We start from the raw sequence: 26089 nt of genomic DNA, 5'->3' as shown, positions 1-26089 counted from the left end.
AGCTCGCAGCGAATTGACAGCTGACAGGCGGAGTGTGCGTTTTCCAAGGAACGCATGTCAAAGCGCGCGTTTACAGCGTCGAGTCGAAGCTGCGTTTGTGCGTTTCCGACAGCCAATCGGTCTCTTTTTCGTCATTGGTCTCCGAGTAGACACACTTGCACGAAATGGTAAGTTGGAAATTCGCCGGAAAACGCGGAAAATATCGCCCGCGGTACCCCATAAGCAGTGTAATAATGAACGCAATCGTATCCGCTCTCGTTTTCAGGCGTCCCACAAAACGTTTCGCATCAAGCAAAAGCTTGCCAAGAAGCTGAAGCAAAACCGACCCATTCCGCAATGGATCCGTATGCGCACGGGTAACACCATCCGGTAAGTTTTTGTTGTGCCGCATCCACACACACACACACAGCGGAAGTGTCCACAATCGGTCGTGCTTAATCCTCCAACTAAATGTGCTAATATGTGATTGTTTGTCTGCCCAATTTCCAGGTACAACGCCAAGCGCCGTCACTGGAGACGTACCAAGCTGAAGTTGTAAGCGCGGGGGCACCCTCTCGTTTGCGTATTGTTTACCATCGAATTCGGGCGCGCGCAGGAACGGTGGAAATGAAAGGCAAAATTGTCCTTTCCATCCATCCGCGACTGTTTGTGACGAGTTTGGTGCATTTTCAATATTACTACCGCAATGTTTGTGCACCAACATGTTGAATAAATAGGCATCAGCTGGCGCCAAACATCCCCCAAACAATTTGCCACATGAGCGTGTTTTTTCGTTGGTGTGTTCTGTGAAGTGAAAATTGTTCCGTGTGACCGGTTGTTGTTTTCGGGTGTAATCTGTGTGTGTGTGTTTTAGGTCCATTTGTCACGAGGAATATATCACATTTTATTTTCCCTACGTTGCCGTGCCCGCGCAATGCCATCAAAAAGCCGTGTTTGTTGCTTCTGTCCAACTACTTTCTCCCCCCTTTTTACTTCGTCCCATTCCGCCCGGTGGACAGTTCCAGCTGCTGGATGGCTTCCTCCAGCCGACGGCTTTCCCGCTGCATCTCCTCCAAATCCTGCCCGATCTGGGCCAGATTCGTCACCACGTTGCGATCCTTCTCGTTCTCGATCTGATCTTCCAGCTCACGCACCTCACGCTTCACCGTGCCCGTTTCCTGCACCAGGGCCGTCAGCTCGCTGCACTCGGTGTGCAGGGCGACGAGCAGAATGTACGCCCGCTTGCAGTACTCGTCGCGCTTCGCATTGCGAAAGATCAAATCATCCGTCACGGTAAACTGCCGGTCGAGCTGGCCCGTGATGGAGTTGATTTCCTTCTGCAGGCTGCGCGTATCGTGCAGTATCTTGTCGATGTCCGTCTTCTGCTTGCGGATGTTGCCGATTATCTCCAGGATGCGGCTCGTGTACGCCGTGCGGCTCACGGTGCGGCCCATCCGCTCGTACTCCTGTACCAGCCGGGCGTGCAGGGCGCTCTTCGTCTGCAGGTCGACGATCACCTCCTCCGATTTGTGCCGGGCGGACTCGATCTGATCAAGCACCTTTTGAGATTTGCTCTAAAATGGAGAGGAAAAAACGTTTTATAACCGTCACAATTCAAACCCGAAACGCACACGCACGTGTCCTTGTGCGGTTCGCTTTCCAACGTACAACTTGGTCCGAATTTTTGGCTTGATGTTCCTCCAGCGTCGCGACCAGCGGGGACCGATGCGCTTCCCACTGGCTTTGCAGCTTCTTCATCTTCTCGCCGGCCGCGGCAATGATCGACTCGAGCTTGGCCACGTTCACCTCCGGGTTTTCCAGCAGGATGTGCGTGCGTTCCTTAATCTTTTTCTCCTCCTTTAGCTTTTCAACCACACTTTCCACCGCTTGCGCGCTTTCCGCCACTGTTCGGCGTTTCGCGTGAAGTTCGCGCTGCTCGCGCCGTGACTCGGAGATGGCCGTTTCAATGGCGGCAATTTCTTGCTCGAGCGCATCCAGCTGTCCTAAGCGATCGGGCGTTTCGGCAGCCTCCTCAAGCTCTTCCGCTAGCGGACACTGGGCTTTGTTTTGCGCGTAGTAAGCTTGCAGCTTTAGGATGGAATCGTCCGTGCTGGCGGCAACGTCCGGCGCCCGCCGATCCACTTCATCCTTTTCCTCCTCCCAAAACCCGCTCCGGCGTAGCCAGTATTGCTTAATTTCTGTGCCAAGGCGAGAAAAAAACACAAATTAATATCGTTTGAAGCCACTTTCTTCCACGCAATCCCGTACCAGCCGTGACGTCACTTTGCGTTACAAACGGAATGTTGGCACGGGAGCGGCTTCCCGCCCAGCCCAGCGTCGCGTTCCGAAGATCGAGCGGCGTGGCCGGATCCTTCCGTCCGCGCAGCTGCTGCCGCATACTGTCCAGTATCCGGTTCTCCAGATCCGTCACCCGATCGAGCGGTGCTTCCGGGTCGGCCGCATCGGTCGAGTCTTTGGGCAGCTGCTCGATGAGAAACATAAACACGCGCCGCACCTCGGCCACGTTCGAGTACAGGAACGTCTGGTAGCCGATGTCGCGCCGGTAACCGACGGCCTACGGAAGAAGAAGAAGGAAAGAAACAGTAAATCAGTCGTTGGAAAGTAATTCGAAAAGCGAAAAAGCCACCAACCGTGCAGGCTTCCGCTAGCCGGGCAGTGACGGTGAACCGTTGCGCCATCCCGGGCGGCAGCGTTTGCGGGAGGTCCAGGGACGGATCGATCAGCAGCAAACATTTCGAAACGGTGCGCACCAGCACGGCGGGCGTAAACTGCTCCAAACCCTGTATGTCTTCGTCCAGATCGCTGTAATTGGCAAGCAAACACAATTGGTCAGTTTCGCTTAATGTTGGTCGACATCAAACCACCTACCAATCGATTTGACGCAACGAGTGCAGAACAATATTGTCTATATCATCCATCGTGGTGATCTATTGCATCCGGAACGACTGGGAACTAGTGGAGAGGACCGTGCGTGCTATCGCGAGCAATTGCCACAACGAAAACGAGCGAGAAAACAGAGAGAGAGGGCCCTTAATTCTTCTTATCAAACTCTGTTCCGAATGTTCGGCCACATCCGGCTGCGCGACAGGGCGACGACGGGGCTGGTGTTGGTGGTCACTTCACCCCTCCTAAATCCTTCGTATTTACACTGAACACATCCTGTGGAACACGGGACAGCACGACATATAACAAAAACTCACTTTTTTTAAGTTACAAAACCTCTCTCACTCACGCATACCCACAAAGTAAGTGCCGTATCAGTGAGGACAGCTCCATAAATTAATTCCACTCCCTGCCGCTGCTGGTGAAGTCGTACAAAAGACAGCGCAGGCCTCCCTCCTTCCACGGTCCCCTCAGTTTGACGGCTGGCGGTTTGTAAACATCAACACCAACACCAACGTACGGCCCGCACATCCCGTCATCGCAGCAGGCGTTTCTCTTTGACAAGCAATTGCAGCCGGCCCTCGACAGTGCAAGCGATGAATGGGCGGAACATTATTCAAAATTATTTAAATTCTTCCCAAAATTTGCAACAATTACGGGGCAAATTTGGTTTTATCAGATTTAAAGTGCTTATGTTAAACGTGTTATTCTTTTTATAAGAGTTTCTTGTTGGAAATATTTTTCTTGTTGTATTATTTGATGCACTCTAATCGTGAATCTCTTTTTTTTGTCCTATCCGGTGCAAACGTCCCACTCCAGAATTGTCGAAGCTTTGCATAAAAATACTTGAAGCTGCGATAATGAACAAATAACTCACACCAATGTACGCCCGATGCACCGAATTGTATGCACGTTATCATTCTTATGCAGTCATTGAGAAGTGTCAATATTTTTTCATGATTAATTTGTTTTATTTCTTTTTACGTGAGATGTCTTTCCTCAAATTGGTTAATCCTGCTCTGGTACAGTGTATTTATGTAACACATTTCTGCGGTCTCCATAAACTCCAGAACGCATCATTCACGATTCACACTGCTCCTGAGTCTGGAACTGTATGATCAACTGGTATCATCATATCAAACCTGCATCATCATTGAAGCTGCATTCGAAACAGGTCTTGGTCGTTGAAAATATCCCAAAGCAATCTAGAAGAAGCCGGTCAGGTAGTACAGTCGTCAACTCGTCCAAGCCCCGAATGGACCGTGCCACCATACGTTTAGGAGGGACTACTATCCTGCTATGGTAATAAATATGTCACGGTGTGCCGAGCCCACTAGTGATACAGGCAGGCCTTGACCGACAATGGATGTTGTGCCAAAGAAGAAGAAGAAGAAGAAGAAGAAGAAGAAGAAGAAGAAGAATCTAAAACTAGTAGAAGTTACTCTCACTGGAATTTAATTCTTACTTATTCTGGTTTTCGTCCCAGATACGCCTCGGTCCTGTAACTGGTCCAAAATCTATGTCTGTATCAGATATGTCTGTCAGATAATGGGATAACCTATCCCATTATATCAGTGGAGTAAGAAGCACTCTCAGTGAAGGATATTCCCACTGGAACTCCGGATTGGAACCGGGTTCTGGAACTGATATCGAGCCGTTAACATTCTGGAACTGGCCTCGAATCTCGAAACCCGTTCCAAGAACCTATCATAAGCCTATCAAGATGCTGGAACTGATACGGAACTTTTTTCCGGTTGTGGCACTATTTCCAGCACGTTTCCTGCTTAGCAACTGACACTACACCAATCTCTTAACTAAAACTAATTGCATACCAGTTCAAGTCCTGCAGGTGATACTGAAAAGATGTCATGTAAGTGACCACGATTTTGATGGCTTTATAGATGGATGAATTTCGTTGTTAGCGCTAATCTCGCGCCTATTCCAGTTGCAAAAAGTTATTCAAAGACAGTTGCAGTCTTGTAGATGATATAGAACTTTTCCTAGTTAGCCGGAACTGGTTCCAAACCCATGTCGGTACATCAACATGCATAGAATCTACTTCAATGCTGCGACTCAATACTCATTTTCACAAGAGCCAATGAGGTTTGAGGGCGATACAAATTCCTGGAAAGATCCCCCAAAAAATATTCCGAAAATCCACCTATTCTCCAGCCTGCTGGGTGGATTCGACACCGCGCGCGCCCTGTTTGCAAGTGTCTATACGAAGCCTCCCCACCCTTTGCACACACACACACTCACACACAGACAGCCCTACACACAACCTTTTACAGCCGGGGCTCTACTCGCACAGCGTGCGCTTCACGCTTCACCGGGCCTCATTGCCGAAAGGGAACGGAAAGGAAACGGCAGCTCGAACACAGCCTTTAGCGTGTGTGACCCCTCGCGTCTAGTTCGCCAGCTCTCCTTCTACCACCCCACCTCCACCGCCGCAAACACACGCACCCGTGTGTCAGTTCTTCAGCTCTTCCATCGGATTTTGGATTTCAGTCGACGATGAGCAGCGCTGAACCGCAGACGAAGAAAACGAAAATGGCTTCGAGTTTGGAACAACTGAAACAGCTCACCACGATCGTGGCCGACACCGGCGACTTCGAGGGTAAGTAACGGGGACGGAGGGAGAAGGGCAAGAAAGAGTGTGTGCAAAAGGTGTGCTGGCGGCGAGTGCGACAGGAAATTCGAGAAGGAAACTTTCCAGATTGTCATAGTAACACGGGCTGGAAATTTTTCGCCTTTTTCGATACTGTTTTTGGCTGGTGCAATGGCGACCTGATGGGGGGTTTTTTTTGTTCCGCTGCAATGCGTGTAGTACAAGTGTCGATCAAGGTGACCGCTTAAAGGTGATTCTCTCCAGCACTGGTTGCTTGCGTGCGGTGGAGCCGCCTGCGACACACACAATCGTCATCTTCTCAAACAACCATTATCTCCTCCGTAGCCGTGGCAAAAAACACGCGCGCGCGATAGCTTTGACGCTTCGCTGGCACAACATCCCCCCAAGCGGGGGAAATTGTTTTAGCGTTTTCACGTTTAATTCCAATTGGAATTTTTAAATGCCTCTCAATAAACCGTCCTAGTTGTTCCATTTTGCTCCAACGTGGGTCACATGAGCGCGATCGGTGCCTCGGTAGAGGTCAAACGGTGATTTCCTTTCACCCGCCTTGTACCAGTCGCACTAACCACATGGGGGTAGTGAGAGAAGGACAGAAAAACAGCTCGCGATCGTGCCGTCCCGCCAAGGGAAGGCCGTACGTTGGAGGAGACATGCACTAAGTTAGTGATTCCTTACGATCGTTTTATCCAACTTTCCCCCGCTTTTTTATTTACAGCGATGAAAACGTACAAGCCGACCGACGCTACGACGAATCCGTCGCTGATTCTGTCCGCGGCCGGCATGGAGCAGTACCAGCATCTGATCGATAAGGCCATCAAGCACGGACAGAAGGCGGGAACGTGAGTTTTGATAGCAGCTGAAGTTGCAAATTCTGTATTTAATCTATTTCCCCCCCCCCCCCCCCCCCCCCCCTATTTTGAGCAGCACGCTGGACGAGCAGGTGTCCGAGGCGGCCGACATGCTGTTCGTGCTGTTCGGGTGCGAAATTCTGAAGCTGGTGCCGGGCCGCGTGTCGACCGAAATCGATGCCCGGCTGTCCTTCAACAAGGAAGCGTCGGTGGCGAAAGCCCTCAAGCTGATCGCACTGTACGAGGAGCGCGGCATCAAGCGGGACCGGGTGCTGATCAAGCTCGCCTCCACCTGGGAGGGCATCCAGGCGGCCAGTGTGCTGGAGAAGGAGCACAACATCCACTGCAACCTGACGCTGCTGTTCTCGTTCGCGCAGGCAGTGGCCTGTGCCGAGGCGGGCGTCACCCTCATCTCACCGTTCGTGGGCCGCATTCTCGACTGGTACGTGGCCAACACGGAGCAGAAAGCGTTCGAGCCGGAGCAGGATCCGGGCGTCGTGTCGGTGACCAAGATCTACAACTACTACAAGAAGTTCGGCTACAAGACGGTCGTGATGGGCGCGTCGTTCCGCAACGTGGGCGAGATCATGGCGCTGGCCGGGTGCGATCTGCTCACGATCAGCCCGAAGCTGCTCGGCGAGCTGGAGAAGAGTGCGGAACCGGTCAAGCGCTATCTGGATGCGGAGAAGGCGAAGGAGGTGCCACTGGAGAAGGTGCAGATGGATGAGGCCACGTTCCGCTGGATGCTGAACGAGGACCAGATGTCGACGGACAAGCTGTCGGACGGTATTCGCAAGTTTGCGGCCGACGGTCGCAAGCTGGAAACGATGCTGCGTGGTCTGCTGCAGTAAGGAGGGACTCTGGAGAGGGGTGCTCGGCACGGTAAAACCGGTGCCGGATCCGCCTCACAAAGGTTAAAACGAAAAAGGTTCTTTATGTTGTGTTTTGTCGTTGTTTTCTTCTGGAATTAAATGTGCTTATATTTTGATAAATAGTTTTTGCGTTACCGTTACTAAGTCCCCTTTCTCCTCGCCCCCCATCCCCTCCCCCCTAGCGTATCGTTCTAAACTGGGAAAACTCTATCGTGCTAAACTTGCCGTGATGTTCGAGTGGATACTGCGAACCCTCCGTCGGCGAGTGGATCCGGATCTGGCGCATGTGTGTATCGCGCCCGTTCTGATGGTTGCTGATGACCGCGATCTGTATCATGAACGTGCACATCAGCATCTCCTCGTACTCCTTGATCGGTATGCAGACCCAGCCGGACGGTTCGCACAGGTCCACCACCTCCACCTCCTGCAGATCGTTGAAGTGCGTGCCGCAGCGGATCGATATCCGGCTTGGGGTGTAGCTTTCGTCCAGCTTGTAGTCGGAGTAGATGTAAATCTGGCTCACCGTCGTCTTCCGGTGAAACTGTATGTTGACCAGATGGGGCAGCTGCCCGTCCGACTGCCAGTACGTTTCCATCGAGTTGTCGCGCAGTTGATCGACACCGAAGCCTGGGCCAAGGGACAACAAGACACGGTCGGAGTATTGTGGCTGGCGTGCAATTCCCGGCACTTCCCCCCCATTGCTTACCCGGTTTGCACGACGAAAGACTCCATACCGCCTGCCCGCCGACCTCGCGCACCGTGCCCGACCGTTCCTCGGTGATCGGGCACACGTTCGCTCCCATTTTGACGCTCATTTTGCGGTGCACAGGCGAACGGAAGCCGCAATCATTGGCCACGAAAGTTTGACCGTTGTTTGAAAATAGCGGCTGCTTTGTTTGTTGACCGGTTTTGTTGACAGAGCCGCGCGGCTCACGAAGCTGTCAGCTGTCGAAGGCAGCAACCCGTTGAACAACGTGCTGTTGCGGATAGTGATTGCAGTCAAGGGAACAAAATCAACGTACTTTCTCGTTCTGCCTCATAGGCAAGCATACCAGAAAGAGCGAAAGAAAGCTTGCTCATTACTGTTTCCTGGGTAGAGTCTGTACGCGTGCAGGTAAATTGGAATGGTTTCAACGTTAACCTTGTCCCATTAACTTACTTTCTATCGTTAATCGTTAGGCAGCAGTCAGACACACAAAAAACACCGTAAGAGCGTTTCTACATACACCGAGAAAGCAGCTGAAAAAAAACTGACAGCATGATTTGACAGCGACTGACAGCATTTTCGGTGAGAGAAATCTCCTCGGCATGCAAAGCACGATGGAGCTGAGAAAAATTTGAATTGGCAGTTTATGACAAACGATCAATTACAGTTTGCATTTTTGCCGTCTAATAATCATAGAAATATTATATTATTAGTAAAATAAACTTTTTTGACTTCATTTTAGCGATTCAAATGGATTTTTTCAACATCATTTTAAATGTCTCATCTCGGCGCTTTCCGGAGCTTCTACACATACCGGCGTGAGAAACCGGTTGTCAATTTGCTCACAGCCATCTCTCAGATGCAGTCTCGGTGTATGTAGAAACGCTCTAACGTAAAACAGATCAAATATAACGCTTCGTAACACTTCGTAACGTTTCGTAACGCCTACTTTTTTTGGTCGATGGATTTCGGTCGATCTGTTGGCGATCGAAATCCTAACAAAATTGCTGTTATTATGCTTTCTCACGTAGAAAGTTTCTCACGTAACGAAAAAAATACAGATGAAAAGTAACGCTTAGTAACAATTAGTAACACTCCGTAACGTTTCGTAACGCTTCCTTTTTTCCATCGATTAAGCTTGTTCCTTTGATTCTTGTTCTTTTCGCCGTTGTTGGTCAAGACCTGTCTGTACCATTACTTGTGGGCTTGGCTTTCTGTTACTCATGGATTACCCCCCAGAGCAGAATAGTGAGTCCTACGTATGGCGGCACGGTTCATTTAGGACCTGAAACCCATGACGGGCGTGTTGTTAAGTCGTACGAGTTGACGACTGTACCTCGAGACCGGCTAACCGATTCGTCCGATTGGTACGGAGAAATTCTAACGAGTTGGGTGATTTCTTTGTTCTACAGCGCAAACCAACAACTTAACATAAATTTTAGAAAAAATTGGCTTAATTCTGGTGAACAATGCGCATGTATTTGTAGAATACATGGGCTTACTGTCCTTTCGATACGACTTTTTTTGTGTCTGTCTGGCCTCGGCTTAACAAATTGAATCAACCGCTCCTCAGCATTCTATTCAAAATCTCCACAACTGCTTTTTGCTTGTCGGGAATGCAGTACGCAGCCAGCATTGCTGTCAATGGTTAGAACCGCAGCCAGCGGTAGTTGAGAAGCGCTGAAGGGTGCATTGATTGGCTCGAAGTCCCGAACGATCGTGTTCGTTGGTAAGTGCAAGGGGGAAAACATTCCACCCTGCAAATCCGTGGAAAATCATCCGTGAAAATGTGAAGAAGGTGTAGTTTTGCTTAACGTTATCTCAAAGCTGTTGTGTTGGGGATTATTATCTAAGAAAATAAAACTGGTAAGCATACAAATTAGGGAACAAGTTATGCGCCCATACACGATCATATGTGTTTTGTTGTTTTGCATAACCGCAAGCATAAGTGCATTTGATCCAACTCGTTGCAATTGCAGTGCGAAAGTAGACGAAGCAGTGGAAGAGCCCTTATTAGTTTAATTAAAAAACGCACACACTCACACACACACCACGCATCCGTAACTAAGCAACCAGAGATCGTTTATCTTCGGTGCATTCGGTGCAAACTGCAAACTCTACAGTCCGGTAGCAGTACGCAGGGCAAAGTCCCCGTATTTCCACCATCGTCTGTCGCATGTCTCTCGGTTGGGTGTATGTGCGAGAGCTCGCGCGCGCCCTCTCCCGTTATCTGATAAAGGGAGAAAGGTATGTTAGGCAGGGGGGGGGGGGGGGGGGGATGGGTTGGTTGTCGTCGCGGGAAAGCGAGCGATAGCATTGCGCTCCAGTGTGCGCGGGGTTGTTCGCCAATAAAACCAGTCGCGCAAGCGGTTAGTTTACGGAAGCGCGTCAACTAGCGCAGACGCAAAAGTGAGGGATCGTACGCATCTACTAGCACTGCTTGCTTCCTACTAGCACTGCTTGCTATTGTGCGCGAAGAGCTTTGGGGGAAAGGTCATTGGCTTTAAGGGTTAGCGCGATCAAACGGACGGCTACATCGAATCGAACCGAGTGCGTAGACGAGCTGCCGTATAAAATTATTCCTCGATCGTTTCTAGAAGTGTGACCAACCCCCGTGCACAAAATGCCGGCATCCACGGTGAACAAGGATCTGCAGGCGGAGCGGGATAAGGGTAGCTTCGATAGGAACGAGTTCACCCTCTGGTGGGTCGGCGGCAAGGAAAAGCTGAAGGAAAAGCAGGATCTAGGTAAATATGCAACCGAATAAAAAGGGAATAGAATTAGTGGCTCGAGACTGTTCTGGCTTTTTTGGAATGATTTGGCCTGTTGTTTTGGCTTATCTTGCCCCAAGGGGTGCACCACACCGCGATTGCACTGGGCAAGATAGACAGTTTCAAATAATGTTATCGGCTGACAGGGGGCCTGTACCATTGCGCACCGCCTTACGGCGGGCCGGCTTAATGGTGGACCTCTTGATTTCATCTCAAAATTTGACGAGTCACTGGGGGGGACAGATAAAACGCGCAAAAACATACACCACCCTACCCCATCAACGGTGAAGGTCATCTAAATTACAAGCGCAATTCTTCATCTTTGCGTACACAGAAGCTCACAGTTCTTCTTAAAACATGATTAATTACCTTTGTGGAATATGATTTTTTGTCCCCCCCCCCTTTTTTTTTTTAGAAACCTTTTTGGCCAACGATCCCGACTTCCACAACGAAACGCCGATCCACTTCCTGTCCCACAAGGAGCTGTACGAGGAAACGATCCGCCAGGCGACGGCCATCTTCCGCAAGGTGCGCAAATTCCACGAAGAACGAGGCAATGGCGATCCGTCCAACTACATGTGAGAGTTGTGCTTCTTCCCTTTCTTTTTTTGTTGATTAAAAGTCAATAATTTCTCCGTGCATGATTTTAGGCAAATTCTGGGCGGTCTGCTCGGCAACGGTATCATCCGGCAGGGCAATCCACTCGGCATCCACTTTGCCATGTTTGTGCCGGCCCTGCTCGGGCATGGATCGCCGGAACAGCAGGCGGAATGGTTGCCCCGTGCGTTGAAGTGTCAGCTGCTTGGGACGTACGCACAGACCGAGCTGGGTCATGGGACGTTTCTGCGCGGGCTCGAAACGACCGCCACGTACGACGAGCGGACGGAGGAATTTGTGCTGGAAAGTCCTACGCTCAGCTCGTACAAATGGTGGCCCGGAGGATGTAAGTGGCAAGATGCGGTTGAACTTCTTCTGTTTTATTGCAGGCTATTTCTAAATCAAGGCTTACTTCGATCAATGATTATTTACAAATTCTCATTGCATACTGTTGTGGTCACGAAGTGGAAGGCTCCCTTTATTCGGCGTTAAGAACGTATGCAGCCACTGAGTGACTGATGAGCGGTTAGCAGACGAGAGAGCGCCAGACGCTCGTGGGACACCGTCGGGAACACAAGGGCTGATCGTGTAATAAAGTATTGTGTATTGTTTATTACGTGTTCGGTGTAAATATAAACTGTGTATACTCTCGGCCATCCGAACACAACAGTGGCGACGAGGAAAACAAAATAGACTTTTGGGAGTTTTTTCGAGTAAAGTTTACGTGTTATGCGTGTGTCAGTCATTGCTATAACTCTCGTGCTAGCGTCGCGCGTGTGTATGTGCGTCGCGTGATCGTACCGCGTCTCGGGTCGTATTTAATTTGTTTTATCGGGTGTTCTGTGCGTACTGCAACAATTCCTTCGTTACGGAAGCGGAGAAGAATGAACAGCCCAGGAGATCAGCCCCCATCGGAAGAGCAGCGTCGAGCATCGCAAAATTGGTACAGCGTTCCCGGTGCAGCAAGTATGCCGCAGCAGCCGCAGCAGCCATCATTAGTAGCAGTGCCACCAAATCTACAAAGTGCAATGCCCTCAGCATACCAGAATCCAGCGCCATCGCAGAATTTTGTTGAAGGGTCATCGCACCAAGCAGCGTCATCGCACCAAGCAACGTCATCGCACCAAGCAGCGTCATCGGAGCAAATGATGCAACTGATCATTTTAATGCAGAAACAGATAAGCCAACTCACATTAATGCAAAATAATTCGGCAACTGCCAAGCCCCCAGAAAATGTATTAACTTCCGCACCTTTTGCAGAGCAAGTACTCGATTCTTTATCGCACCACATAAAGGAGTTCCACTACGAGGAGGAAGCAAAAATGACCTTTGCTTCGTGGTTTGCTCGATATGAGGATTTGTTTGAACGAGATGCTTCAAGGCTGGATGATAGCGCAAAAGTGCGGCTCCTCATAAGAAAACTGGGCGCAGCAGAATATGAAAGATATGCCAATTTTATATTGCCAAAGAGTTGTCGTGATTTTTCGTTCAGCGAAACGATAAAAAAGCTGTCATCGTTATTCGGAGTGAAAGAGTCATTGTTGCATAGGCGTTATAAATGCTTGAACCTAATGAAACGACGTAGCGAAGATTATCTGGCATATTCTTGTCGTGTGAATCGAGCCTGTGTAGATTTTGAAATTGGAAAATTAACTGAAGAACAGTTCAAGTGTCTGATATACGTATGCGGACTGCGGGACGAAGAAGACGTCGAGATTCGAACACGTCTACTTGGAAAGATCGACGACCGAAACGACACAACACTGGAAAGTTTAACAGCAGACTGCCAGCGTATTTTGAACTTAAAAAAAGACAGTGCTATGATCGAGAAAGCAGCAACCGAACAAGTTTTCGCTGTGCAAAAGAAAACTGACGAACCAAAGTTTTCTGAGCGCCAAAATTTCCAGAGCAGAAAGCACGAATATAAGCGTCCTCAAACCCTACCTGGAAGAAATTGCTGGCTTTGTGGAAAAAATCATTGGGCGCGTGATTGTCCTTTTAAGTCGAATGTGTGTCGTGTCTGTAAGAAAAAGGGTCATAGAGACGGTTACTGTCCAAAACCGAAACGTTATTCAGATAGCCCAACATACAGAAACAAGTTTTCATCACGAGTGGTTTCGGTGAATACAACTAATGTTCAGCAAAGGCGAAAATATATCAATATTTTTATAAATAATGTAAGCGCTCGATTGCAGTTCGACACAGGATCTGATATAACGATCATTAATCGAAACGTATGGCAACGTCTTGGAAAGCCTGAACTAAAACGAACAGTTAGCGCAAGAACAGCATCAGGAAGCGGACTCTTTCTGTTAGGAGAGTTTGAAGCGAATGTTACCATCGGAAGCGTAACTCATGTGGCTACTTTAAGAGTAGCACAGGCAGACATACTATTGCTCGGAACAGACTTAATAGACCTGTTCGCACTTGGTTCTACCCCCATGGATGCTTTTTGTAGGCATATTTCATCTGAGGATTACTCTAAGACGGTTGAGCGGAGATTTCAAGAGGTCTTCAACGGCATGGGTCTGTGCACAAAGGCTAGTGTAAAACTGCAGCTGAAGGAAAACGTTCGTCCAGTATTTTGCCCAAAGCGACCGGTAGCTTATGCAGTACAGGAGTTAGTCGACAAGGAACTCGATCGACTAGAGCAGATGAGCATAATATCTCCAACGGATTACTCTGAATGGGCAGCACCTATCGTCGTCGTCCGCAAGGCAAACGGCAGCATTCGGCTTTGCGGGGACTACTCAACTGGACTAAACGACGCGTTGCAGCAACATGAGTATCCTTTACCATTACCTGAAGATATCTTCGCTAGACTATCGCAATGCAAAATATTTAGCAAAATTGATCTATCCGATGCTTTCTTACAGGTAGAAATCGACCCTGCCTACCGATCTTTACTCACCATCAATACGCATCGAGGTTTATTCACCTACAATAGATTGCCGCCTGGTATTAAGATTGCTCCAGCAGCGTTCCAGCAGCTTATCGACACAATGCTGGCTGGTGTAAAAGGAGTGTCATGTTACATGGACGACATCATTGTCGGAGGAGCCACTGAACAAGAGCATGAAGCGAATTTAATGGCAGTTTTGAAAAGAATTCAAGAGTATGGATTCAGCATTCGATCGGAAAAATGCGCTTTTAAGGTTCAGCAACTAAGATATTTGGGTTACATCATCGACACCCACGGATTGCGCCCCGATCCAGCGAAGATCGATGTCATAAAAAGGCTTCCTGAACCAACAGATGTGAGCGGCGTCCGATCCTTTCTAGGAGCCATAAATTATTATGCCAGATTTGTCCCAAACATGAGAGAGTTGCGATATCCACTGGATAACTTATTGAAAACAAATGCACAGTTTCGATGGACCGCCGATTGTAAAAGAGCGTTTGAAAGATTTAAATCCCTGCTATCATCGAACTTGTTGTTAACGCATTATGATCCAAGGCATAAAATAATAGTATCGGCAGATGCATCATCAATAGGTATTGGTGCCACTATTAGCCACATGTTTCCCAATGGTACCATACGTGTGGTTCAACATGCCTCTAGAGCACTTACAAAAACAGAAGAAGGATATAGTCAAATAGATCGTGAAGGACTGGCAATCATCTTCGCGGTAACGAAATTCCACAAGATGATATTTGGAAGGCGTTTCCAGCTTCAGACAGATCATCGTCCACTACTGCGGATCTTTGGGTCGAAAAAAGGGATCCCAGTCTACACTGCCAACCGCTTGCAGCGTTTTGCGCTCACGCTATTGTCATACGATTTCGGCATTGAATATGTACGCACCGAATCATTCGGAAATGCCGATGTACTCTCCAGGCTAATTAACAAGCATGATAAACCGGATGAGGATTGTGTAATCGCTTCTGTTGCACTAGAGATGGATGTAAAGTCTATTGCAACAAGCGCTTTAGTTACGTTTCCCTTGAGTTTTAGAGAGGTCGCTCGAGAAACGAATCGTGATCCTATAGCAAGGAAGTTGCATTACTACATAAAAAACGGTTGGCCACGTAACATTGCCCTTGGCGCAGATTCATCTCGTTATCACAGCAGGAAGGAGGACTATTCAACGGTGGAAGGATGTATTTTGGTCGGAGAGAGAGTGTTAATACCAGAGAAACTACGCAAGCAATGTCTGTCCCAGCTTCATCGAGGACATCCTGGTATCCAGCGCATGAAGGCGATTGCGCGTAGCTATGTGTTTTGGCCGTCGTTAAATGAAGACATCATTGATCTCGTCAGTAATTGCCATTCATGTGCTCTGGCAGCAAAATCTCCTGCTCATGCTGATCCTTTGCCGTGGCCGAAGACAACAACGCCATGGGAGCGTGTCCATGTGGACTACGCGGGCCCAATAGATGGAGACTATTTTTTGGTAGTAGTCGATGCGCATACTAAGTGGCCAGAGATCATCCGGACGGCTAGTATCACAGCCCGTATAACCGTTAGCATCTTGAGAGGGTTGTTCGCGCGTTTCGGTATGCCAACGACACTGGTGAGCGACAATGGCACACAATTCACCAGCGGTGAGTTTTCAGAGTTCTGTTTGAGTAATGGTGTGCATCACATTACGTCTGCCCCGTTTCATCCGCAATCGAACGGGCAGGCAGAAAGATTCGTAGATACGTTTAAGCGCTCGTTAACCAAGATAAGAGTAGGAGGAGCACCGCTGCAGGAAGCACTGGACCTATTCCTACAGACATATCGAACCACGCCAAACCCTCAGTTAGAGCAAAACAAAACACCTGCTGAAGTTATGTTTGGACGACCTATACGAACGTGTTTTGATTTACTCCGTCCCCCAAGGAAAATTCAACATGACTTTAGAGAAGGGAATGAAAGATCGTTCGAGCGTGATGACCTTGTCTATGCTAAGGCGTATAGTAGGAACAATTGGCATTGGGTTCCAGGAAGAGTGATTCGGAAACGTGGAAATGTTACCTACGAGGTACTGACTGGTCATCGCAGCGTCATTAGACACATTAATCAACTGAAAAGGCGTGGACCATTCAGCAGCCCGGGTCCCATGACGGAACGTTTCAATCCATTACCGTTGGATGTATTATTGGATTCCTGGAGCATACCCGTTACACCATCAGTGCTCCCAGATGTTTATCCAACACAACTTGCACCGCCAGTGGCGACTCCAACTGAGCCGCCATCTCTTCCCCCACATCGATCCATTCTTCAGCATCAACGTTCACCACGTCGCTCTTCTCGGTCTAGAAGAGCTCCACGTCGGTTCGATCCGTACCTACGCTATTAAAAAGGGGGAGATGTTGTGGTCACGAAGTGGAAGGCTCCCTTTATTCGGCGTTAAGAACGTATGCAGCCACTGAGTGACTGATGAGCGGTTAGCAGACGAGAGAGCGCCAGACGCTCGTGGGACACCGTCGGGAACACAAGGGCTGATCGTGTAATAAAGTATTGTGTATTGTTTATTACGTGTTCGGTGTAAATATAAACTGTGTATACTCTCGGCCATCCGAACACAACACATACCATTTCAGTGGCGCACACGGTTAACTACTGCGTGGTGATGGCGCAACTGTTCTCCAAGGGACAGTGCCACGGCATCCAGCCGTTCATCGTGCAGCTGCGCGACGAGGAGTCGCACATGCCCATGAAGGGAATTGTGATTGGGGAGATTGGCAACAAGCTCGGCATGAACGGGGTGAACAATGGCTATTTGGGCTTTGAAAAGGTGCGCATTCCGCGCAAGAACATGCTGATGAAGAACGCCAAACTGCTGGAGGACGGCACGTTCGTGAAGCCACCGTCGCAGGCACTTACGTACGGTACGATGATGTTTGTGCGCGTCATAATCGTGCGCGATACGGCGCTCCATCTGGCCAAGGTGGCGACCATCGCCGTGCGGTACTCGTGCGTTCGTCGCCAGAGCCACATCAATCCGGAGTGAGTAACGCACGGGATTGAGCTCGTTCTATGATGTGTTTCATTACCCGTTTTATCTTCCTTCAACAGTCAACCGGAAGTGCAGGTGATCGACCATCTGACGCAGCAGTACAAACTGTTCCCCTCGATTGCGCGCAGTATCGTGTTCAAGCTGACGTCGGACAATCTGTGGGAGATGTACAACCAGGTGACGTCCGAGCTGGATCAGGGTAATTTGGAGCGGCTGCCCGAGTTGCACGCGATCGCCTGTTGTCTGAAGGCGGTCACTACGGCCGATGCGGCCAAGAGTGTGGAGACGCTGCGTATGGCTTGCGGTGGGCATGGCTACATGACGTGCGCTAACTTCTACAACACGTACGGTTTCGTGACAGCCGCCTGTACGTATGAGGGGGAGAATACGGTTCTGTTGCTGCAGACGGCCAGGTATGGGTGACCGGAACTGGAGGAGTCATTGCACCTGAGTTACTTATCTATTATATATTCTTGTTTGCTTGCACAGATATCTTATCAAAGTGTGGAACCAGGCACTGAAGGGACAACCGCTCGGGCCGACGGTGCAATACCTGAACAGCTTCATCCAGAGCCGAAACAATCGCCATGCGTGGATTGATACCGTGCCGGGGATTGTGAAGGCACTGCAAACGGTGGCTGCTGGGTAAGGCACTCGGCATTGTAAAACAAATGCGATTTTAAGGCGCTTTTCTCACTTCAACATTTCAATCATCATTCTTCAGCAAGCTGCGCCTAGCGAACGAGCACGTGGAGCAGCGCAAAAAGGCCGGCTACACGCACGAGGAGGCGGTCAATCTGACCTCGCTCGAGCTGGCCCAAACGGCCGAAGCGCACTGTCGCGCCTTCCTGGTGCAGTCCGGGCACGAGATGATCGAGAAGCTATGCCAGAGGGTGTCGCCCGCCCTGGCGAAGGTGATGCGAACCGTTGGCGAGCTGTACGCTTACAACGAGGCGCTCGACTCGATCGGTAGCCTTGTTCGGGTGAGTGTGACTTAGCAGAGGGTTTTTCCAGCTGTTGCTTATTTTATTTGCTGGTTATTTCTCTCCCCTCAGTTCACAACGATCAGCGAGAGTGACATTAATCGACTGCAGTCCAAGCTGGAATCGGCCCTGCTGGCCATCCGGCCGAACGCGGTAAGCATTGTGGACGGGTTTGCCATCCCGGATGTGCTGCTCGGCTCGCCGCTCGGTGCGTACGATGGCAACGTTTACGAGCGGCTGTACGAGGAGGCCCAGAAAAGTCCACTCAATAAGGTGAGATTTCTATGGAAAATTGCACTCACTTGAGCACATCTTGATAGTATGCATCCTCCCGATCGTTTCAGGAACCGGTTAACAAATCATTCCATCTGTATTTGAAACCGTTCATGCGCTCGAGCTTGTAAAAAGGAGCTTGTAGCCGGGCTCAATCAACACACCCACGCTTGAGTGGGTCGAACATGGTGCTACCAATCGTATGTTATCGGGGGTTATGGGAACTGTTATCTACATGGGCTATAATAAAACGACGTTATTCAAAACTGATTAAACTGTACGACCGGATGCCCGTGAATTATTTTTGATTTTCCAACTGAAATATGAGAAGTGATACTTTTTTATTTTAAAACTTTCTTAACTTATGGTGTAATTAATATTAAAATTTCCAATTTGGTTTAATAATAAAGGCATTGGTCTTATTTAGTTTGTTGTCCAAATTGGATGTTTAAAGTTTCATTTACTATGTTTTAAATATTTTGTTTTATACATGGAATCGGTTTTCCCATTTGTAGCCTTCAATGCTGCACTATACGATTACTTTATTAGTAATTATGTATTTTAAATAAAACAGCAGTAAAAAGATCCATTTAAAAGTTGAGTTGTTAAAAGTTAGAGATGAAGGTGTAAATTGAACATTGCGACAACGGTTAACCATTACCTGCCAGAAAATTTACGTTTATTCTTGCTTTAGCAGGTGTTAAATTTTGATTATTTTCACTATAAATTTCGCCTTTTATCTATTAAGCTCTTCAAAATTGAAAACAATGCAAACAAACTCTAAATTTTGAAAAAGCAAGCTGCAACGGTCGTTCGTTTGAATCGGAGCACGCAACCCGAACGCATAAACAGTCCGTCAGTTTGACGTTTCTCTCGCAGCGGGGAATGAAATTGTAAATAAACAACAGCATAAAGGGCAGCAGCAGCAGCAACAGCAACAAAAAAGCAAGCAACCCCGTAATGTTGCGACCAGATTACGCATTACTTAAGTCGCCCCGCAGTGGGGTGGGGGATGCTCGTCCGCATGTGTGTATGTGTGAAGCGCTTGGAAAGCTGTAAGCATCGTCTCCGCTGCGTTGCGTTGCGCTGTTCCCGTACGGACGGTGGACTGTGCAGGTTGGTTGGTGTTCGCGGTTCGCGGGAGGCTCAAAATCCCCCGCTTCGATAAGAGCTTATCAGCAGTCCTGCTGCACACAGAAAGATCCGATACGTGTGTGTATTACCGCACTGATAATCATCGATTACAATTTTAGGGTGAATTTAAAGGTTGAAAGCCCATTCCAACGTGTCAGTGAAGGAGCTGGGCGGATACGTGATTGCGTTTGCAGGACCCCACAATTACAGCGCACCAAAGGTCAGTGTATGGTGTTCGAACGCGACCCGAAGAGTAACGCACAAAGGAACACAAAGGGGGAGCGCGCTATCTCAAGCTCCCTAATCGCAGGAAGGCGCGCGAGCTTCCACCCATCGACGAAGCAGCACGCTTCCACTGGTCATTCCGCAGTCATTCGACGAACAAGGGCCCACCCCGTCATCAGTCGCTCGGTGGAAGAGCCCTATTAAGGAGGCAAAATTGGATTGCGCTTCGTCGCAAGTGAAATAGAAAGTACGTGGCGCACGTAGCACAATTACGCCAGCAAGCGCAACAACAGAAAAGCAACGCACCAGCCATGCCTTCGACCAGTGGTACCGTCAACAAAGACCTGCAGGCGGAGCGGGACAAGTGCACGTTCAACAACGAAGAGTTCACCCTCTGGTGGGTTGGCGGCGAGACGAAGCTGAAGGAGAAGCGATTCCGTGGTAAGCGACTGGGAGGGATGGACTCCATAGAGAGTGAGAATGGAGAGGGGGCATAGTGGAGGGGATGATGTACATTGGCTTTTCGCTTCCTCTGTGAAGGCCAACTTCAGAAAGTGGCACGCGCGCTGTGGATTTTGCAGCTTCTCGCTTGTGCGAGCATAATGCTGCCGTTGTGCTGTCCGACTGTCTTTATGACACGGGCTCCGGGAACCGGTCTCGGCCGTATGATGCAAGACGCTGTGACGAGCTTTAGCCGGTCCCCGCTCGTCCCACTGCCAATGGCGTTGGGAGACTCGGGAGCGCGAACGAGATCGTTCTAGAGAGGGCAAGGCAATTGTAGGGGTACGTTAGGAGCAATTAAAAGTGGAGATTTCAACTATAAATGCTCGCAAAGGGCTGAAAGGTACACACTTAAGATTGTTTGCCAGTAGGAAAGGAAGGGATGATTACACTTGAACCTTTCGATTGGACCTTTCGATCTAAACAATGCAATGTGAGGCACTTTGGTGGCTTAGTTTTCCTCACAAATCGATAACTAGCCAAAAATTTAGTCTTGTTTTAATTTCTAAACTAATTGAGAGGATTTAATGGTAATTATTACCAAAAATTAATATTGCAAATCATATTCTAAGGTCAAAATTCTCAGCTTGATTGCTTTAAATTGTTCTCAGTGCAAATAACACGTACACAAACACCCTTCAACCGGTCAAGGGTGAAGTTCAATTCCAATTTCGTTATCTTACGCGCTAAATCTGCCTAGATACCTTTAATTGCCGGACCTACTGATCGCCTACTTGCTTCCCCTCGGGCGCGCATTTGCTGCCTGCAAGTCATCGTTATTTTGCGCGATTCACGTTCGAGTGCCCTCCTGCCAGTGTTAACGCGCATTGAAGATTGTTGTGAACATAGATTATCGTCCGGCCGGTTTTGAATGCGAAACGAACGAATCTTTCAATATGCGCTAATCACGCGCTTATCAATCCCGGTCAAGGGATTTGCTGTCGTACGCGAAGCCAAAGAAGTCACGTAGTAAACAAATGACGTTAAAGCGAGAGCGAATGCTCGGTGGGGGGAAGGAACGAAACGAAAGTGGTCCATTCCAGCTGATGGTTTTAATAAGACTAACTTTTACATTGTAGTGTTTTATACGATCTGCGATCTGCCTTTGGCATTTGGTTAACTACAGACTACTAGAACTCAAACTAGATCTACAACACGCCGTGTCAATCGCTAGCTTGGCCGGACACGCGTAGTGATAATTCAAATCCTACGAGGAACTCCTACCTGTTTTTCCGTCGTCCTTCAGTGCCTTCAGACGCTCGCACATGATCATGTACTGCGGGTTCTTGGACGTCAGATCTTCGTTTTTAGCTGTGAGATTGGCGTATCCTTCCATATCACACCCGTCTGAATTGAAGAATTCTTCATCAAGATCACCTTCTTTTCATTGAAAAGCACTTCCACGCCAGCCTGCGTTAGCTTCGTTATGGACAGTAGATTTTTCCGAAGTTTAGGCAGATACAGGACATTTCCTGTGCTCATGAGAACACGAGACACTCTCCATTCTTTGCTAAGTCAATGTATACCGGTTGATTCAAAGTTTCCAGGGATGAAAAACACTAGTGATAGCAAACACTAAGTTTTCGATTCCGGCTAGCTCAGAAGATTTCTGGAATCAATTCCGGATAGTAGGTCCAGGGTCAAAATCGGTTCCGCAATCAGAATTGTGTCCGAATTCTTATTCCAGAGCTAATTCCAATTCTTAAGTAATTGCTGATTCCGTTACCAGAGCAATTTGCGATTCCCAGGTCGATTTCGATTAAGAAGCCGATTCTGATTCCGGAGCCATCTTCGGAATTGGCTCCGGAATTGTTTTCGGAATTAGTTCCGGCGTCGACTCCGGAATTGGTTCCCGAGTCAATTTCGGAATTGGCTCCGGAATCGGCTCTGAAATTGGTTACGGAATTGGACTCGATTTTAGGATCGGAATCGGCTCCGAAATTGATTCCGCATTCGGAATCAGAATCGGGTAGGTCCGATTCTGAGCTCCCACCACTAAATAACACCGAATTAACCATGAGGGACACTGACTCCTGAATCCAGTATGAATTCCTGGTGTTCTTACGTGGTTCTTACGTCCTTTTCCATCCGCCAGGAACACAAGCAATGTAAGGCAGAGCAGGTATCCCTTTCTTCTAGCTTCTATCCAGCTTCTGCCGCAAAGGATCTGATCCTCAAATTGTTTAAGATGGACGCGCAACGACGTCCCTCTGTCCTTCAACTTAAGGCGTGCGATCTATAACCATCTTATAACCATCTGCCTTCCCCAGGACTTCTTGTCAAATGTATCTTCAAGAACGTTCCACATTACTTTCACCGTGGTCTTCTCCTTGTATACATCCCAAGTACACATCCGGGATGATACTCTCCAGCAATGACTTGGCCTTTGCGTCCATTTCTTGAAGCCCTCTGCCGCTTCATTAGCCGTCTCTGCAACGTAGTTCACTACAGCGTCCCATACCTTCCAGGCTTTCAGAAATACTTCGACGCGAATCTTCCAGGTGTTGTAGCCTGTTGCAAAAACCTGCGTTTTTCCGTGAACCGCCACCTTTTTTCTACTCGTCTCGAGCCCATAGCCTAAAGAGCTCCGATCTGCCATTGCATTTTGTCAAACTACACACGATTGCTAGATCTGCAACAGAAACGCTGTACCACGCTTACTTTGTTTTTATTTATGGCTTTTCGCTTTTTTTCTGCAGAGGACTTCTTCCTAAATGATCCCGAGCTGCAGGAGAAGGTGCCGCTGCACTTCCTCTCCCACAAGGAGCTGTACGAGGAATCGGTCCGCAAGGCGACGGTCGCGTTCCGGAAGGTGCGCAAGATGAACGAAATGGGCCAGGACGGGGTGGACAACTACTCGTGAGTATCTGCAACAAACCGATTTCCGTGAGTTTCCATGCTTAACATTTCCCAAACAAATGCTTCACACATTGCAGCGCACTGCTGGGAGGACTGCTGGGAACGGGCATCCTGAAGCAGGGCAATCCGCTCACCGTGCACTACGTCATGTTTCTGCCGGCCATCCTCGGGCACGGCACGCCGGAACAGCAGGCCGAATGGTTCGGGCGGGCCTGGAACTGCGAGATTATTGGCACGTACGCCCAGACCGAGCTGGGCCACGGGACGTTCCTGCGCGGGCTGGAAACGACCGCCACGTACGACGAGCGGACGAAGGAGTTTGTGCTGCACAGCCCAACGCTGACCGCTTACAAGTGGTGGCCGGGAGGATGTAAGATGGGATTGGATCAATAGGGAAAGCCAACCACACACACAAACACACACATTTTTAACCATCTCTCTCTCTCTGTCTCTCGTCACAGTGGCACAAACGGCCAACTACTGCGTGGTGATGGCGCAGCTCTACTCCAAGGGACAGTGCCACGGCATCCAGCCGTTCATCGTGCAGCTGCGCGACGAGGAGTCGCACGTCCCGATGAAGGGCATCACGATCGGCGACATTGGCAACAAGCTCGGCATGAACGGGGTGAACAATGGCTTCCTCGGGTTCGATCACGTGCGCATCCCGCGCAAGAACATGCTGATGAAGAACGCCAAACTGCTGGAGGACGGCACGTTCGTGAAGCCACCGTCGCAGGCGCTCACCTACGGCACGATGATGTTTGTGCGCGTGGTGATCTGCCGCGATATGGCGGCGTACCTGTCGAAGGCGGTCACGATCGCCGTCCGCTATTCGGCCGTCCGTCGCCAGAGCCACATCAATCCGGAGTGAGTGTGAGCTTTGTTTGTTTGTTGTTCCTCTTCATTTTGCTAATCCGTATGATTGATTGCTTCCTGCAGCCAGCCGGAAGTGCAGGTGATCGACCATCTGACGCAGCAGTACAAACTGTTCCCGGCGCTTGCGAAGAGCATCATCTTCAAGCTGACGTCGGACAACCTGTGGGACATGTACAACCAGGTCACGTCCGAGCTGGACAAGGGCGATCTGGAGCGGCTGCCGGAGCTGCACGCGATCGCCTGCTGTCTGAAGGCGATCACGACGGCCGACGCTGCGGCCGGTGTGGAGCTGTGCCGGATGGCTTGCGGTGGCCATGGTTACATGACGTGCTCCAACTTTTACGGCACGTACGGCATGGTGACGGCGGCCTGTACGTACGAGGGCGAAAATACGGTCCTCTTGCTTCAAACTGCTCGGTAGGGATGGTTGTTGGGACCTTTTTCACCTTTTTTTTAGGACCTTATTAACATCCTTTATTGCGCTGTACTTGCAGCTACTTGATGAAAGCGTGGCAGCAGGCCCAGCGGGGACAGGAGCTAGTGCCCACCGTCCAGTATCTGGCCCGGTTCCTCAGCAGCAAAAACCGTCGCATGGATTGGGACGATTCGATCGGCGGTATCGTTCGCGCCCTGCAAACCGTTGCTGCTGGGTAGGGCTGGGCATAAATATTAAGCAAAATATGCCAACAGTATTAAACTTTCACCCCTTTTTCATTGCAGCAAACTGCGCCTCGCGGCCGAACATATCGAGCAGCGGCAGAAGCGTGGCGCCACGCTGGAGGAAGCAACCAACCAGACCTCGATCGAGCTGGCCCGCACGGCCGACGCCCACTGTCGGGCCTTCCTGGTGCAGTCCGGGTGCGAGATGATCGAGAAGGGCTGCGCCACGGCTTCGCCCGAGCTGGCCAAGGTGCTGCGCACGATCTACCATCTGTACGCGTACGATGAGGCGCTCAAGTCGCTCGGCGATTTGCTGCGGGTAAGCCGTCACACACTGCTGAATGATGAGCTTTGTCCGCAGTACAGGGTATATTCTTTCTTCGGCAGTTCACCACCATCTCGGAGAGCGACATCAACCGGCTGCAGGCGAAGCTGGAGGATGCGCTGACGGAGCTGCGCCCGAACGCGGTCGGCATTGTCGACTCGTTTGACCTGCCGGACGATGTGCTCGGTTCGCCGCTCGGCACCTACGATGGCAACGTGTACGAGCGGCTGTACGAGGAGGCGAAGAAGAGCCCCCTCAATCAGGTAAGCTTATTGCGAGGGTCAACACGGGTTGTTACACGGTCTTGATTTGTATTTTGTTTTTGTTGCAGGAACCCGTAAATCAATCATTCCACATGTATTTGAAACCGTTCATGAAGTCGAGCCTGTAGAGGAGTTTTTTCTTTCAAAAACAAAACCCCGTTTGCAGTGTGCGAGCGTGCACAACGGTCTGGTGATAGTGGAACATTTTGGTTTACTTGCTAAGCGATTTTTTGTTTATGTTATTTTATGTTATGCGGGGCAGAGGTGTATGGAAGCCTTTTTATAGATAAATTTTCTATCAAACAGAATGTTGGAGGAATGCACACAAATACAGTGCGCATTTGGCATACACTTTACACTATGCAGTTGTTAAATATATACACTATACGGTAAAAAACAGAAATTTAAACCGATTGTTTCTATTTCTTTCCGTAAACGACATTCCTATCACTAAACGCACGAGCTTGTTTTGAGATGTGTTTGCTTTAGTATAAGATACTGGTTATTTATTGTTTGAATACAATTTTACACGTATTGTGGGTTAACAGTGCGTAGCAGCAGATTGGGGGAGAAGTACTAAACCAACGACAAAGTTATGCGCGCGTTCCCCTTTCCCCTTTTTGGGCTGACGGACCCTTCGCCTCTCTTTATACGGGAATGGTTGAATAAAATGGCAAATGTGTTTGCATAAGCACAGCCACACGCACATACACCGAAACCATGATCGGGAGTCACCCTT

At 49.3% G+C, this 26089-nt stretch overlaps 7 protein-coding genes across 10 annotated transcripts; 5 read left to right on the top strand and 2 right to left on the bottom strand.

Annotated features, from left to right (window-relative positions):
- The first annotated feature begins 67 nt into the window (after positions 1–67).
- Positions 68–748, top strand: LOC120955095 (60S ribosomal protein L39). Its single transcript, XM_040375610.2, has 3 exons — positions 68–167; positions 266–369; positions 490–748. Exons 1-3 carry the CDS (start codon positions 165–167, stop codon positions 536–538), a joined length of 156 nt encoding a protein of 51 aa, XP_040231544.1. The 5' UTR covers positions 68–164; the 3' UTR covers positions 539–748.
- Positions 581–3778, bottom strand: LOC120955090 (coiled-coil domain-containing protein 22 homolog). 4 transcript variants are annotated; one of them, XM_040375604.2, is made up of 6 exons: positions 3201–3778; positions 2869–2974; positions 2631–2802; positions 2248–2554; positions 1648–2177; positions 581–1553 (listed from the first exon to the last, which is right to left on the bottom strand). In XM_040375604.2, the coding sequence occupies exons 2-6, from the start codon at positions 2916–2918 to the stop codon at positions 969–971; spliced, it is 1644 nt and encodes a 547-aa protein (XP_040231538.2). In that variant the 5' UTR covers positions 2919–2974; positions 3201–3778; the 3' UTR covers positions 581–968. The 4 variants fall into 4 exon arrangements, with proteins under 4 accessions (XP_040231538.2, XP_040231539.2, XP_049465118.1 ...); XM_040375605.2 differs by having other exon boundaries at positions 2869–3159; positions 3239–3778; XM_049609161.1 differs by having other exon boundaries at positions 2869–3159; positions 3243–3778.
- A 1398-nt stretch (positions 3779–5176) lies between these two features.
- LOC120955093 (probable transaldolase) lies at positions 5177–7354 on the top strand. Its single transcript, XM_040375607.2, has 3 exons — positions 5177–5500; positions 6228–6351; positions 6437–7354. The coding sequence occupies exons 1-3, from the start codon at positions 5398–5400 to the stop codon at positions 7209–7211; spliced, it is 1002 nt and encodes a 333-aa protein (XP_040231541.2). The 5' UTR covers positions 5177–5397; the 3' UTR covers positions 7212–7354.
- A 54-nt stretch (positions 7355–7408) lies between these two features.
- LOC120955094 (anaphase-promoting complex subunit 10) lies at positions 7409–8237 on the bottom strand. Its single transcript, XM_040375609.2, has 2 exons — positions 7939–8237; positions 7409–7859 (listed from the first exon to the last, which is right to left on the bottom strand). Exons 1-2 carry the CDS (start codon positions 8045–8047, stop codon positions 7411–7413), a joined length of 558 nt encoding a protein of 185 aa, XP_040231543.1. The 5' UTR covers positions 8048–8237; the 3' UTR covers positions 7409–7410.
- A 2042-nt stretch (positions 8238–10279) lies between these two features.
- Positions 10280–18787, top strand: LOC120954676 (probable peroxisomal acyl-coenzyme A oxidase 1). The gene is made up of 9 exons (XM_040374809.2): positions 10280–10685; positions 11125–11287; positions 11360–11652; positions 16836–17241; positions 17311–17664; positions 17741–17896; positions 17976–18234; positions 18307–18507; positions 18579–18787. Exons 1-9 carry the CDS (start codon positions 10562–10564, stop codon positions 18636–18638), a joined length of 2016 nt encoding a protein of 671 aa, XP_040230743.2. The 5' UTR covers positions 10280–10561; the 3' UTR covers positions 18639–18787.
- Positions 11659–16769, top strand: LOC125907380 (uncharacterized protein K02A2.6-like). Its single transcript, XM_049609137.1, has one exon. The coding sequence runs from the start codon at positions 12191–12193 to the stop codon at positions 16589–16591; it is 4401 nt and encodes a 1466-aa protein (XP_049465094.1). The 5' UTR covers positions 11659–12190; the 3' UTR covers positions 16592–16769.
- Positions 18788–19444: 657 nt separating the features above from the next.
- On the top strand, positions 19445–25753 carry LOC120954675 (probable peroxisomal acyl-coenzyme A oxidase 1). Its single transcript, XM_040374808.2, has 10 exons — positions 19445–19623; positions 19761–20307; positions 23067–23226; positions 23304–23596; positions 23688–24093; positions 24166–24519; positions 24597–24752; positions 24823–25081; positions 25150–25350; positions 25419–25753. Exons 2-10 carry the CDS (start codon positions 20178–20180, stop codon positions 25476–25478), a joined length of 2019 nt encoding a protein of 672 aa, XP_040230742.2. The 5' UTR covers positions 19445–19623; positions 19761–20177; the 3' UTR covers positions 25479–25753.
- The last annotated feature ends 336 nt before the right edge of the window (positions 25754–26089 follow it).

This window comes from Anopheles coluzzii, chromosome 3, assembly GCF_943734685.1.
Source record: "Anopheles coluzzii chromosome 3, AcolN3, whole genome shotgun sequence".
NCBI lineage: Eukaryota > Metazoa > Arthropoda > Insecta > Diptera > Culicidae > Anopheles > Anopheles coluzzii.
Note: the sequence above shows the minus strand (reverse complement) of the source record. Positions and strands in the feature narration are given on the sequence as shown.